This window comes from Perissodus microlepis, chromosome 17 (assembly GCF_051167445.1).
Source record: "Perissodus microlepis isolate ML-2025 ecotype Zambia chromosome 17, ASM5116744v1, whole genome shotgun sequence".
Classification (NCBI taxonomy): domain Eukaryota; kingdom Metazoa; phylum Chordata; class Actinopteri; order Cichliformes; family Cichlidae; genus Perissodus; species Perissodus microlepis.
In genome coordinates, this window is record NC_140477.1 from 3,022,768 (window position 1) to 3,038,891 (window position 16,124).

General features: G+C 40.4%; 1 protein-coding gene across 2 annotated transcripts; it reads right to left on the reverse strand.

The window, feature by feature from the left end:
* Positions 1-469: 469 nt before the first annotated feature.
* LOC146369036 (protein mono-ADP-ribosyltransferase PARP12-like) lies at positions 470-14,870 on the reverse strand. Of its 2 annotated transcripts, none has more exons than XM_084909096.1 (12): positions 14,427-14,870; positions 13,959-14,094; positions 12,511-13,192; positions 12,371-12,421; positions 12,164-12,290; positions 8,957-9,119; positions 6,590-6,710; positions 6,378-6,474; positions 5,523-5,598; positions 4,709-4,839; positions 3,627-3,769; positions 470-3,390 (listed from the first exon to the last, which is right to left on the reverse strand). In XM_084909096.1, exons 1-12 carry the CDS (start codon positions 14,780-14,782, stop codon positions 3,137-3,139), a joined length of 2,337 nt encoding a protein of 778 aa, XP_084765222.1. In that variant the 5' UTR covers positions 14,783-14,870; the 3' UTR covers positions 470-3,136. The 2 variants fall into 2 exon arrangements, with proteins under 2 accessions (XP_084765222.1, XP_084765221.1); XM_084909095.1 differs by having other exon boundaries at positions 8,957-9,122; positions 14,427-14,868.
* Positions 14,871-16,124: the final 1,254 nt, after the last annotated feature.

Sequence of the window (16,124 nt, forward strand, 5' to 3'; positions counted from 1 at the left end):
TATTGTTGGAAAGTAAAAATCACAGCAATTTAGTGATCATTAAAATGTGTCCAGAATTTGCAAACTGATGATTATGATGACGATTCATCTCATAAGATCTAAGTTAGAAGTAAATATTCCTCATTAACTGAAGGTGTTGGAACGCCCGAGCAGAACTGAATATGAAGGGAAAATATGAATGTTGTTATTGTAAATATTATCGTAATCTTTATTTGTTCTTTTTCAGGGTTTTTGAGGGCAAAAAGAAGGTTTGTAAACCCACAGCTTATTGCTGAAGCTTGTTCGCCTTCGTCTTTTTGCTCTTTAACAAATATAGTAAAGAGGGTTTTTTTGTTTTGCAGTTTTTTATCCTGCGACTGTGACTCCAAAAGGAAGTGCAGATCATCATATGTCCTGATGCAGACTATAATTTAGGCCATGTAAACCACAGTGGGCCATAATCAAGAACCACACACGTGAACAGTCTCGATAACTCTTAAATAATTATTTATTTGAATAATTGCCAACATGCACACACACAAAAATCTGTTTTGATAAAACATTTCAGAAGAATAATAGCTTTAATAATAGAAATGGTTTACAGTGAGCAGATGTAAAGAATCTGGAGGCGCCATCGGTAAACTTTATGAAGCCTGAAACATCCAGTATGACTTTTTTGGGAGAGGGTAAGCCTTTGGAGGCATATCCTTGGAAGGTAACGCAGACTTCCACGTGTTAGTCAGCAGCTCTCATGACTGCTGTTTAAGGCATCAGGACCTCAAGCTATGCTCATGGAGTCTGTTCCTAACAGTTTCATCGGGAACATGCACATAAATATGCCATTCTGTAAGGCTTTGGCAGTGATCTTTCTATTACTTTTTGCATAAAGCAACAGATAGCGATCCTGCTGCTGGGTTGATGCCCTTCCTTCTATGGCCCTTTCAGGGTTTCCTCACGCACAGCCTGCCTGGCTGTAAGTACCCTCTCATACAGTGTCAAGCACAATAACAAAAAGCAAAACTAGTAGCATGGGGTATTTGTATTTTGTTATATCTGTGTCTAATCATTATAAATATATAACAGCTAATCCAAGTACTACTGACCAAGCGGGCTATGACTGCAAAAGAGCTAAAGAGAAAGGAAATATACACAATGTAACAACTTAACCATCTTCAAACAGAAATTTTTTTTTTTAAATCAACTGTTTTCTGCATTTACAGTCAGACTATGAACTAGAAAGACTGGCAAATGGAACGAGGTGCACTGTGCACAACAGGGCGAAGTGAACGTTTAACAACCACCACAGCATCACCTTTGTGCTGCACTAGGGCAGCGGTCCCCAACCCCCGGGCCATGGGCCGGTACCGGTACATGAGTCGCTTGGTACGGGGCCGCGAGAGTTGAGGCTCGGTTGTGAAATTTATGTTTTTCATGGTTTTTATCGTTAACTCTGTTTCCCTGGGTCTTGTGTGTCTTATTTTGAAAGAAATATTTACACGTTACCATAGCGACCAGAGAGCATTAAGGAGCAGAGAGGAGGATGTTACTCTCAGTGTTGTCGGCGCATTTCAGGAGGACACTGCTAATAAAGTTACACAATTACACAGTGAATTCACGTTTATTATTATATTTTGTCTTGGTCGTATCATTTTATTCTCTTGTATTTATCCGCGACACCTTAAAAGCTGGTGTTCTGACAAACCATCCTACTTCCAGCACAAATTTAAGTAGGCATGATGGTTTGCCACTTAACTTTGCCCATCGGAGTATGCTTCTCGCTCATATTCACAAAGGTAGGACGGTTCGCCACTTAATTTCGTGTTGTGCGCATGCGTACAAACAACAGGTAGGATGGTTTGTCAGGTAGGATGGATTCCCAGAACACCGGTCCGTGAAAATATTGTCTGACATTAAACCGGTCCGTGGCGCAAAAAAGGTTGGGGACCGCTGGACTAGAAGGTCCATGTTTTTCGCTTTCCTTCTTCTCAAGCTTTTCCGAACACAGTGAGTATCACACACTGCTGCTGTTTGTTTCTATACGTGTTCCCAGACGTTGGTCCCTGCTTGCTGCTGACATTGCAAAGGTCATCTAAAACAGCAAAGCTATCATCAGGCACCAACACGTAGTCCGTCGTGTCTTGGACAAATCCTTACGAGAATCTGAGGCTCTAAACGCCTCCAACGTTATCCCTTTTTATTATTTGATATGTTTTAGGTACGACGCTTTCGCATGATAACCACTAAACGTGGATGACGTATAAAACTTCCCGAGATAATCATGAGGAAAGCACTCAGGCTTTTCTTCTGATATGGTTAGCGCGCTGCAGCATATCTATATTACTCGCATAAACCTGTCCTATGGGCGGTTTTTGCTAAGCCTGTATTCTTTGTCAAATTCTTCATTCTGTATTTATGTTGAGTATAACTAAATTCCTTCGCGTATGTTGAATGTCACAACAACAACAAATGGAGACATCATCGCATTGTCAGGGCGATGAATATGAAAACTTAAAGACATGGCTTAAAATAGATGTTAATAACTGCAAATGTTATTGAAAAACCTTTCTTTAGATTGGCCCACCATTAAGGAGATACATACAGATATATGCTAAGATCATTAGCGATACAAAATGTCATTATTACATTTTGTATAAAAGTTAGTGTAATTTCTATAAAAAACACCTCAGCAAATGGGATTGTGCCAGCCTGGTTTTATGTGCATCTTTTGCACATAAAAGATGCACATGTGTTTTTATGTGCATCTTTTGCACATGAAGACAGACTGACTGGAAATGTTTGTGATTTGTGGAAATTTGTCTTCTTTTAAAAATCACTTTGCATTTGGTCAAGTTGAAAAAGTTTGAGCATCGAAACAAACAAAAGAAACTTGCTTATTCAGCATTTTCATCATTTGAATTAAACCTAAAATAGCAACTGACTGGGAAGCTAGTTTTACCAAGTATTTCCCAGGACAATTCACACTTTTTTTTACCAACATTACTAAATGCTTAATGGTAAACGGAGTGGTTCTCATATCTCTTTTCTACTCTGAGTACTCAAAGTGCTTACATTTGTCCCACCATCAGCACATGAAAGAAACTGTGCTGGGTTGGTAAGCTAATAAGGTAGCTGGTTTCTTTCACCAGTACACGTCTGTCTAATTGTACTGTATCAGGTACTCGGGGTAGATCTGGTGCTTCTCAAACACCACAAATATGGCAGGGTCCATTACATCGTCTACACAGCTGTCATAGAAGTTTATGCCCCCTCCGTCTTTTGAAGGAGGTTGGCAATAATCGAAGGACCCTTTGGTGTAGTCTCCCACCAGCACCTGTGAGATGAACATGGCTCGGACATCAGCGTCACCGGTGAAGTTGTGGGAGTATCTGGCATCGCGGGCAAAGTAACTACCTGTGTTTAGACACCAAAAGGTACAATTGTGAAAAAATTTATTTGTGGGGAAGGAAACTGGTAAACATGCAGAGGTGATTACAAGGTGAAAAATCAATGTTTTCCATAAGAATAACTTCACAGGACTCACGGTGTCACAAAGATGAGAGTGGCTGGAGTCTTTGCTTTTTAATTGTATGCTGAACATATGCTGAATAACCAATAACTATTTCAGCACAAACATTTCTTCCACTCACCTTTGCCATAAGCCATTCCATGAGTTCTGCAGTCGAAGTTGTTGTGGCAGATGGTGTTTACAGATTTGGAGTCGATGCCATGAAAAAGCCTTAGTTCAGGCACATCTCTCCCTCGGTTTTTGGTCCTCATCTGATTCTTCTGCCTTGAAAAAGGAGACAGGAAACAAATTAAACCAAGCTGTAAGAGTGTGAATCATGGTCTTGTGTCTTTGAGCCTGTGTTTTAAGTTTTTTATGCTTTGAGTTTTCTGAGAGCTCATGATTTGTTCTTTTGGATGTTGAGACGCAGTTTACGTTCTAGCTCTGTATTCACTCCTTTCAATATATTATTGTTTCACATTGCTTCTGTGTTTATCATTAGGTTATGTAATCTTTAGTCATCATCTTTTATGACCCTGTCCCGTCTCCCCAGTCAGTCACGTCTCCATGTTCCCGACACTGTGTCAAGTTCACATGTCTTAGTCTGTGTCTTTGTGGTCTGAGTCTCCCTTTGTTCTCATGGTTGTGTTCTCCTCCACAGTATATTTTACTACATATAATATCCCCATAGGTCACATTATATCTGGAAGAAAACAAGCCATGAAATTTTGGGAAGTCTTTGTAGATCTCCAAGGTAACACTGGGGTAACGGTCTAGATCCAGGCAAGGATATAAAGAAAAAGTAGAGAAAAAGTCAGAAAGTCTGCATGCTAATAGTAGACATTGAATAAAAGATGGACAAAGCCTGTGGTTCTGAAAAGTAACACCACTGCGGGCAGCTTAAATCTCTATATTTTTATAATCTCCGGCAGGGGGCAAAAAACTGAAAAAGTGGTCAGTTAATTTAAATGCAGGAACAAAGATCTTCTCAGTTCGTTTATGACTTAATTAAATATTTTCCTATTGGGTTGATTTTCTCCATTAATAGTTTAAAATCTACTTTAATACAACATGAGTTTTGTAAATGATGATGTTACTTTATCAGACAGGGATGGCTACTTGCACAGATACAATAACCTGGTTAGAATCTATCGTAGACACAAGCTGTCAGCCAAATTTAACAAGCGGCTGACGCGTGGATATTAACTGGATGTCAGTACGTACAACTGAAAGGCCGCCCAAAGACTTTGGTTCTGAATTCTCTCAATGTTGATGATATCAAAGCCTCTCATGGTTTTACAGAAAAGAGCTTCAACCTCCTTAAATTCTCTTGAGCTGCTCTGGAGGGAGATTTGCTGTAAGAAAACAGAGAAACATAGAAAATGTTCAGTCACAATAACATTGAACAAAAACAAGCTGTAATTAACATTTTTTTTTACTTTGGCTTCTAAACAACAGTTTTTTTTAGCTCTGCTTTGGTCTCCACCAAGTACTGAAGGAAATATTTGGCTTTTTCGCTGAATACTTTATTATGTTCCATTTAGCTAACATAGCATCTTTGCTGGCTGAAGAAAGAGATAATCAGGCTGTGCTAATGTAAAAAAAAAAAACAATGAAATGAAAACAGAAACAGCAGAAAATCATTGACTGTCTTTTCCTTTGAAAACATTGTTGCCAATGTTTTTTTCAATTCAAACCATATTGGTTTTTTTTATTACCAAACACCTCATTGTACAAATACGTAACCTTTTTTGAAAATTAAAAATACAAAGTCTTATATCAGAATAAACTGAGGCATTGAGTTTTCAGCAGCTGTACTAAAGAAAGTTGACTCCTAAAATCTGCAAACATGTGAAAAACGACCTCAGCTGTCTGGTACTAATCATCCCATTTTGTTAAAAATTACACTGCAAACAATAAGAAATAATAGATTACAATTACTCAATGATGTTTACATTTAGAAGTGACCTAAACTTGACTGTGAGCTAAACCAACAGAGGAAAATTATATTTTTTATATTTGTTGGTTTTCACAGTACCGAATATCCTGTTTCAGGGATCTGTGTCTTGTCCCAGTTGTCCGGTACTGGGCCAACATTTTGAACCACAGGCCTTCTGCAAACAGAAATGATAAGGAATGCTTTCATTATTGTTCGTTTTAAAACCCCAAAACACATTTATAGTTATATCAGCACTGAAATTAATTAAAATTAAAATTAAAATTAAAATCGTCATTTTCCCCATTAAAAGCCGTAATAACAATAGTATGATGTTTTTACTGGATTAAAAAAAAAATATTATGATTATTATTATTATTATTGCAAATTCATCAAAAAACTACTAACAAAAACTTAACAATTCAGATTTATGTCTGAGGCTGCAATTTTTGGATTGCAATGATTTGTTTCACATTAGAGCACAGAGAACATGTCGAATGTTTAAACTGGAAAAACTGTACCATCATAACAAAAACGTTCATGTGTAGCATCCCTTCTCTTTTCTAACAACAGTCCACAAATGTCTGGGAACTGAGACCAGTTGCGAGAGAGAGATGCTCAACAGTCCTATTTTTAATGCAGTGCCACTTGAGTGCTCAAAGATCTCATCAACTAGTGATTTTTGGCCTGAGATTGTTCCAAATAAAGTCTTTGTAGATCTCCAAGGTAATACTGTGGTAAGGTCTAGATACAGGAAAAGGAAAGTATATAAAACCATATCTAGAGCTTTGATTGTCTCAATGAGAAGAGTAAACTGAACAAGAACATGAATTCTCCTCCCCAATTAGAATGAATTTCTCAGATGTAAGAACACCACAGAGAATAAGCTGATCAGGCTAATTTTTAAAAACAGGGGTCTGAAAAGCTTCTGCTGCGGCTGCTCTTGGGATGACATACCTGACTTTCTTTGTTTGGACGTCTACAGCAGAGACAAACCGTGGCCGTCTGCACACAAGCGTCTTCGTGCCATTAAGGTTGTTTGTCTGCATCATGTCTGACGGGTAACAAAAAAAACATAAATAAAAGTTTAAACTTGTGCAATGATTATGACGCCACTTTTAAAACACAGAAATCAGCGATCAGATACAGTTTCCATATTCTTTGTTTACCCTCGAAACTGAGTGAATACGAGTGTGAACCAGCAGTAAACTCCAACACGTCTTTATTATTAGCCAGGAACAACTTCTCCAGCTTTGTGCTGTTGATGTCTGCTGCTTCATGTCCACCAATCTGCAAAGTAAGAAAGGCAAGCAGGTCTTTAAACGCATAACAAACAGGAACTGCCATATGAACAATAAATAGTTGGGAAGCAAAAGAATATTGTCTAAAGAGCTTGTAATATTATAAAGGTCTCAAGGAAGATATTCCCAAGTTAGCATAGCCACAATTATGAAAACAGTAACATTTGATTTGGCAGAGTCGTCATGCTGGACGTCCTTCCTCACCGAGCTCATTTATGTGGCGCCCATCTGGCATGGCTTTGGACCTTTGAACCCCTGACACTAGATTTGTGTTTTGGTATCAAACTAGGGATCTTTTGCATGTTAGGTATATGTGTTAACGACCACACCTGGAGCCTTAAGAGTTTTAAAATTTGATCTTAGGTTGCAGACATTTTGTATGAAAATGGAAGAAAAGTTAAGCTGTAGTGTATTCATTTGGTTGGTAGCATGTAATTCTTCCTCTTTCCTATAAATCAAAGGTAAGTGACTGCTTATTTTAGTATTAAAAATCTCAACAGGTTTTTAATTCAGAATAGAGTTGATGAAGGTGCTTATTTCAGTTTTATCCTCAAAAATTCAATACTTAATTTCTTTTGCTTGAAATGAGAGGAATAAATTTGGTAGGTAAAAGATTAAAGATTAGGAGATGAGCTGTAAATAAGAGAATAGAGCAAGTAAAACATTAACCATGAAATAAATAAATCAGGATATAAAGAAGGCCAAAATAAAAAAATATAAAAAAGCATGCTGGGCCACAGCCAGTGTAACTCAAACTGCTGAGAAATATCATGATCTTAATTTATTTTAAGAGTAAATCTCTGCCAGCTTCACTTCTTTCTCTTTTGTGTGCATCATTTATTGCAGTTTACATGTAGTATTAACTGCAGCAGTAGGTGCCATTGATAATGTGACTGAGACAGATGTACAGTGGCACAGATCAGCTCCACCTGCTCTTCATGCTGAGGCATGCCATCAGCGTGGATATAAAACTCTGACCTGCCGCAGCTATTTTTCCATGTTTGTTCCCTGCTTCACAAACATATCAGTCAGGAACTACTTCACCATTACACCCCTCCTAAGACGTGGAGTTACTCATGGCAAAGACGTTAACCTTTGGTTTGTTAAAAAGATCAGAAAGTGTAAGCTCTGAATGGCTGCAACGTCAAAATTAAATGGTAGTGGAAAATTATTTACTTTAACCTTCTAAGACCCGAACTCTTCCACAGCATGTATTTTTAATTTCTCTTTGATATTTGGGCTGATTGGGTCCTGATAAATGTAAAAACAAAGAATTACCAGATTTTTTTGTTTTTACCTAATTTTTGTTTCTAAGAAAAATAAGAGCCACATATGAGGATATTCATTTAAAAGTTCGATAGAACAGTAGCAGTATAATGTCCTCGTAAGTGGATCTCAGGCCCTTGTAGAGCAAAATTGAGTATTTTGGTCTAAATAACCCAAAATGTGATGTCCACACATGTGGACGCCAGGTCCTAGGAGGTTAATACAGTTTCCATAAAACAATCTACTATAACAAACACAGTGTCAGAGAGTGTACCTCCCTCCAACGGGCCAGAGCTATACTAAAACTTAGGTGAGTAATGATGTTTATATTACATGATGATGTCAGTCTGTTTTGTTGTCATTGTGATGTTGTGCATCGTATTGACAAAATAAAGTGTGTTGTACCGCTCTACCATCACACAAAAATTGAAAGTTGAAACTGTGGACACTGGGCTGCTAACAAACAGACGAACAAACAGAACCCATCACTTACTCGCTCCCTTCAGCAGAGAATGAAAAACAGCAAATGCTCTTACGTAATAAATGTGACAGTATGAGCTTTTGGATTTAGCAACAAACTCTTGCTGATATGTTCAATGTGTCAGCAGTAAAGAGTTTTTTATTTACATGTCCACAAAACTAGCATGCATTTGGAGTCTTGTTTAAAGTTTCTTGACAAAATTAATGTAGCTCTGTTCTCCAAATATGGTCGTGTTCAGTTTTAAAAAGTAAAACAAAAACACAACAATGGTGAAAATGAAGCTTTGAAATGCAATCGACAAACTAATGGGTGACACAAAGACGACTGTCTTCATTGTTTATCAAAGAGTGCAAACAACCTTTTTAGTAAACAGTCAGTTACATATTTTATATGTTTGTACAGCGGTCTGTTAAAGTTATGTCCTAATATTGTCTTTTCCTTAACAACATAAAAATTTAAAATACGATAACAATAATGTCGTTACTCACAGCGGATGCAAACATGTTCCACCTCCCAAACTCATCCTGCCAGTACCAAAGCCACTCGGTGGTGTGGACGAAGGTCGGCTCAGTCACCGAGTTTTCTGTCGAGAGCCGACGTACCTTCTTCAGTCCGCAGGTCATTGTGTCAAAGTGCACGGCTGGGCTGGTGCTACTGCAGACACACAATTAAAACAAAATGTTTTGAATCCACTGCTAGCTGTGTACTGGGTGTGTGTCATTTGAAAAAGTTGGCATTTAATAATCACTTAAGATGACTGAGTTATGGAATAAACAATGGAATACAAGTTCTGCACTGAGTGAAACAGATGTTTGAGGGATCTTAGACCACTCCTTTTTACAGAAACTCTTTAAACCCTTCAGGTTCTTGGGTTCCACTGAACAACTCAAAGCTTCAGCTCCCTCCACAGATTTTCTATAGGACAGGTCTGGAGACTGTCTAGGCCACTCCATGACCTTTGCTCTTCTTTAGCCACTTCTTTGTTGACTTGGTATGTTTTGGGTCACTGCCAAGCTGGAAAATCTGTCCACTCAGTGGTCACGCTGTGGGAGGGAAGTTCTCTTCAAGATTGTACGGTGCATGGCCCTGTCCATTTAGGATGGGAATTGATAAGAATTTAGCGATTCCGATTCGATGATTGATATCACTTATCAATTCTTCGTGGCTTTCATTGGCTCTGCTTTGAGCCGCCACCATCCCTAAGCAGCATAGCAAAGACATTACATTCATGGAAATGAATTGCATGCTGTGTGGTCAAATGTTTGTGCATGTTTGAGGGATTTCCCATCCTTCTTGTGTTTTGTGGTCATTACTGAAAAATGTAAAAATGTATTACACAAATTACACAAAACCCTTTTTTAAAATAATGCAGTACATACTGTAACTACTTGTTACATTACTCTTTACATTACCTAAAATACTAAAACACACTGTCATAATAACCAGTTAATAGTATAATAGTACAAACCTTAGGCTACAGTCCAGCACACCAACACAAATCATGACGACACGAAGACACACATATGATCCTTGTCATAGTATTTAGGTGTAAACAAAAAGCTGCCAACACAGAGCAAAGATGAAAACCAGCACAAAGAGCGATCGCCATGGTGATTCTACTTTAGAAACATGAACAGGTAGAAAGAGAGTCTGCAGCCTGACTGCTCATCAGTTTGTTACTTGTTGAAGTTCAGGCTCTGGCTGATGGGCTGCGGCTTTAACATTACTTTGGGTTCTTGGCTAGCTTAGTCTTAGCATGCTCTCTGTGCAAAGAGCCAAAGTTGTGTTACCACCATAGTGCAGCTGTTTCTGTCCTAGATGCAGTTTCCACTTTACCATCACACTCTTGTCTGTTTTTTTGTGCAATCAGAATAAAAGGACAGTCCATATCCAGGCTATAGACTGTGCCACTATTTTCCTCCTCCAACACACAAACTGAAATCAGCTGATTTGGACAACAGGGAACTGGTTCTCTGCAAGAACTGGATCCTGATTCTCAAACCTACTGTCCATTAGAATAATAATAATGATGATGGATTGCATTTATATAGCGCTTTTCGGGGCCCTCAAAGCGCTTTACAATTCCACTATTCATTCACTCTCACATTCACACACTGGTAGAGGCAGCTACAGTTGTAGCCACAGCTGCCCTGGGGCAGACTGACAGAAGCGAGGCTGCCATATCGCGCCATCGGCCCCTCTGGCCATCACCAGTAGGAGGTAGGTGAAGTGTCTTGCCCAAGGACACAACGACCGAGACTGTCTGAGCCGGGGCTCGACCCAGCAACCTTCTGGTTACAAGACGAACTGCCAACTCTTGAGCCACGATCGCCCCTCATTCTGGGGAACTCATTCTGAACGCTTTGCAGAAAACAGCTGAAAACATGTTTCCACCTCCGTGCTTGACTGTGGTAAAAGTGTTTTTTGGCTCATACTCAGCATTTCTCTTCTGCCAAACATGGTGGCCAAAGAGATCGACTGACTGACCACAGCACTTTCTCCCAAGCCTTCTCTCAATCATGAAGATGTTCACTTGAGCAGGTGGACCTTAAGGTTGCAGCAAGATTTCTATCTATTCTGCTTTATACGCATTTGAGATCAGGAGTAATGGTAATTAACTGGTTAATAGATTGATTGTAATTTGTAATCTGTAAACAAATTCATCTTCTCTGCCTTGTCCCAAAGCTGTTGTTGACTCCCTGAACTGTTGTTGGAAATTCATGTCAACTCAATGTGCTTAACACTGAACATAAAAACCTGGTCACCAAACCACAACCACCACACTCCACACAGCTTCCCGTGACACTGGGGGAGACAGAGTTCTGTCTGCCATGTCAGAGATCAAATCCTTATTTCACTCAGCGACATGCAGGTCAAAGAACTTTTCTGTGATATGTTGATATTCTATCTGCTTCCATTAAAATAAGTAACTAACATAAAACTACCATAAAATTCTGTTCATTTCATTTTAAGTGAGCAAACTTACAAATTCAGCAAAGAATCAAATATTTTATTTTAATATTTATCCAAAGCGTTGCGCCTGAAACCGCCGTATTGTAGCGTCCCTCCAACAGGAGACAGAGACGGTCGGTATTCCGTGTACCAGCTGTTCATTAGGAACAGTAACACAGTCTGCTGTGGGCTGTAGACAACGCCAAAACAAAGAGAGCGCATCTTGAAGAATAAAAACAATCCCTCTGTCTCCTCTTGAACTTGTGCTACTTTTTTCCCCCTACACACACACACACACACACACACACACACACACACACACACACACACACACACACACACTCCATAACTCCCACCCCCATACATACACTCTCAGCCAACCACAAGCATGTTCTCCTACAGACTCTCTGTCACAGGTGGTTGATATGATCGACAGGCTTAACAGCCTCTAGATTATTACACCTTCAAGGACACTCAGTAAATCACATCATTGCACGTGTGGAGCAAGTCCGTCATAGCTGTGTGACAAATCTGAACACAATAACGCTGATGACACAACGATCAGATTAACTTGCAATCCAGTTTGTTACAATAATAATAAAAAAACTCATACTAACATCACAGAGAGCCAGCGCTTCCTAAAACCAAAGCTTTCTGAAGCATTTTACCTTCAAAAAATCTGGAAACGCACAAACCTTTTATCTAAAATTGAGATGTCTGAGTTGAAGAATAAATGTAAGTACCTGTATGAGTTACTGGGGTCACAGTAGTCTCTCTCAATTGTCTCATTATCAGGCAAATCAGTCCACTGGTGTCCCTCTTGGACCTGCCATCGGTACGGCATCTTATCATGAGCTTTAAAACATCGATCTAAGAAGAAAGACAGCTGATCAAAGTCAAGAAAGAACTACATTAAAGCCTCAAACACTTACTAACCATGACTTCCTCACCTTCATGTTTGCAGTGACCTTTAATGAAGTACATGCAGATCTCTGTTTTATCTGAAAGAAACAGGAGATATTTCAGAGGCTTCATTCAGACAGCAGTTTTAGTTCATCTCCCCACAGAAGTGTTTTCAGCCGTTGTTTACCTCTGACAGGCCTCTGTCTATTGTTCTGCCATCCTCCGCCTCTAGCAGCTACATCACTGACAGCAGCACGAATGTCACTTAAAGAACGAGTATTTTGAAAAAGCCGATGGTTGCCCCTGTTGCCGCCTCTCCCTCTAAAAGGCACAGCAGCTTTTTTTGGACGCCATGTCCGGTTTTGGCTTACATCATTTTCGCTGCTCGCATCGTTGTCGCTAGTGGCAGCAGAGATGTCACTCGTGGGAGAGTTTTCATCGTCGCTTTCATTCAGTCCATCGCTGGAGTACAGGTCAAAGGCGTCAATGTTTGCAGCAATGTCACTAAGTGAACAGGCCTGATCCTGCACCGAGCGGCTGCTGTGGCTTCCTCTGTTTCCTCTAAAGCCTCTGCTGAGCTGATGGCCACCTCTCCCTCTGCCTCTCTGACTTTGTTGACCATGGTCACTGACTCGAGCCAGCTTCAAAGCCTGTTTATTTGCATAAGCAGCCTTCAAGGACTGAAAGAGTGTGTCAGGTACGCCTCTAGCTTGCAAAGCTCTGAATGGTTGTGGAGCATTAAAATCGTGGTTCTTCCAGCAGCTGCATTCACGGCTGATGTAGGTCTCACAGATGTGGAGCCTCTTGCAACCATCACCATCCTGACACCTGCCAAACAGTCCAACACCGTTGTTGTAGTCGTGGCATATCTGGAGATATGGAGAGAGGAAAAGATGAAAAGTGAATGTTATAATCACAGACTGTAAATCAAACCTGGATTATAATCATACATTCTACATAAACGATGGATAGAACTGTCTGACATTCCTGTTTGATTTGTTGTTGTTTGTTTTGTTTTGTTTTGACTTTAAAAAGGCACTGTACATATAAGCTGTATAAATAAGTAAGACAGGAAAGACGATAAACGACTGAGAGCATAAGCTTGATTTGAATCAGTTTAGGTCATTTTGTCATAAACTTGTAAAAAAACAGGTAAATTCAAGGGGAGATGCAACCATTTGAATCTCCCCCTGCTGGCCATTAAACAAAATGCAGGCATTTAAAGAACTTTCATTTAACACAGTGGTTCCCAAACGGTTTTTTTTTGCTAGCCCCCCCTTCGTTTTACAAGAAAACGAAATTCATCACGCAACGTCAAACGTATGTGCCTTTTGTCACGTCACGCTATGCGCCACGTTATTGTTTACATTAGATGAATCTCTACAATGGCGGATAGAGACAAAATACTGTTACGGTTAATCTGACTATCTGCAGTTTTTACACGCTTACATTTACACACACAGTTGCTGTCGCTCCGTTTAGAAAGGCAAAAAAAACATTTTTAAAGAAAAACACTTTCAATTCATTTAAAAATCAAAAGTAACATGTTAGTGGAAACAGCGGGTGTGGCATTGTGTCGTAGGAATGCAAACTAGACTGACTCGTCTGGTTCATGCTGTGTGTTGTTAGACTTACATCAGGAAGAACTGTGAAGTCACTCTGCAGCAGCAGGGTGCACAGCTCCTCTCGGCTCAGGCTCTCCAGCTCATGCTGCCTCAGAAGTCTTTGGTTATGCTCAGAGGTCAGCTCATGGGAGAAGCTGCAGCCCCTCCTGTTATAACAGAATCCACACAGCTGAGTCACGACGGTAAGTACTCAGTAAAAGAAAAGAAAAAAACCCAAAACAATAATGACAACAACAAAAACGTCATGGGTTATCTTTCTGGTAGAAAGTCCGTTTGCAAGTCAAAAGACGGCGCGATGACTCATGGACAAAATTATATGAAAGTCAAGTTCAGCGTTTTGGGAAAAAATGTTTTAGCAGGATTCGCCCAATAACAGGTTTGATGTACCGCTGGGTAGAGCCAGCATCCGTTTAACTTCGAAGACTCAGACACTCCCTAAATAAGCTCTGTTTATTTACTTTAAGTCCAGCATGTTTACCTGAGCTGAGTGAACTGACAGAATCCGCTGAAGAGGAAGTTTTTGCACAGGTGCAGACCCCTGCACGTCCCCGGGCAGTCTTTGGCTCTGCAAAGTCTCAGGCGGGTCCTGGCCACCACCTTCTCCTGTCCGTTTGGACAACACCGAGCAAATTTCTCTCGGTTACAAATGATCTCCGACACCTTCGTGGGATCTCCGGAAAACAGATTATACACTAAATCCTCCGTGTTGACTGCTCCTTGGCCGGCGCAGATCATTTTCAGTATTTCCGTCTCCATCGTGTCCGAGCTCTGCTTGCGTTTCCTTCCACCTGGGAGACCAAACCGCAGCTTGACGACAGCGGCCGCTGGTTTCATGGGAGGAGGAAAACTTCGGTATCATTTCTGACGATTGGAAAGCGAAACTGAACTATTTTTATCTGGGGTTAAAGCTGTAATGCTGCTGATTTCCACTTGGGGGCGTCACCGCGCTGTATGACCTCCATAGACCTCGACTGAAAATGAAAAGAAAGGCTTACTTTTGCTTCACAGCTGAAACATGTCCAGTAATGAAAACACACGTTGTCACAATGCGTCTATGGCTCTGTGGATGTGTCGTTGCGCAACAGCCCATCTCCTGTATACTACTGCACAGACTGTGCTGGGCTATAGAGCAACTCTTGTGACAGCTCGTATGGATGGGCCATTGCGAAGGAACTGGATTAACTGTATTTTTAAACAGTGTGTAATCATATATTTTACTCATATCTTATCTAATCATTATAAAAATATAACAGGTAGTCCAAGTACTACTGACCAATCATGTTTAATCTGGACCCAGTGGAGGTGGTGAGTGACAGGAGAATGGTGGCTAAGCTGTCATTCCTGTTGGACAACATCTCCCACCCCATGCAGGAGACTCTGACAGCAGAGCAGCTCCTTCAGTAGGAGGCTGCAGCACCCAGGATGTGGGACGGAGAGATTTCACAGGTCTTTCCTCCCAACTGCTGTCAGACTCTACCACATGGTCTCTGCAGACAGACACACACAAACATCCAACACACCATGATAGCCCTCGCCCACTCTCCCTTATATGCAATATTATGTGCAATACCACATGAACATTTTTATACACCTTTATTAGTCCCACATGTGGGACTAATAAAGGTGTATCTTATCTTATCTTAAGCCTACTCTGCAAGGAGTTTCAAATGGAGAGCTAAAGAGGAAGGTAATATACAGAATTCAATACCCAAACCATCACCATCTAACAGTAAATTTTTCTTTTTATAAACTTTTTTACCTGCACTTATACTCAGACTGTGAACTAGAAACACTGGCACAAGGAACAAGCAGACACGAATGATTGTTGACCACACCAGAAGCTGCAAAACACAGTGGTCGTTTCCCTGAGAGGCTGCTGTGTTCACATTACTAGTAAACTAAGCTGGCGTCAACTTCTCTTAGCGCTGCAGTGGTAGGCTTGAGTATGAGCCGGTCATATTCTTTTTATGTCAAAGCCCAGGTAAGACGGACGCTAATGTTTTGACAGAATCAAACTCAAAGTAATGTGAGTACTTCCAACGCTGCATGGTCGCACTCGCTCCCGAGCTCCATAGTATCCGTTGATCTACACACGTCTGCTGCTGCCACAGACGTCGCGCGCTCGTATGACACTCTCACAAATAAAATCACGGTTCAGTAACGCAGTAGCGCTTAC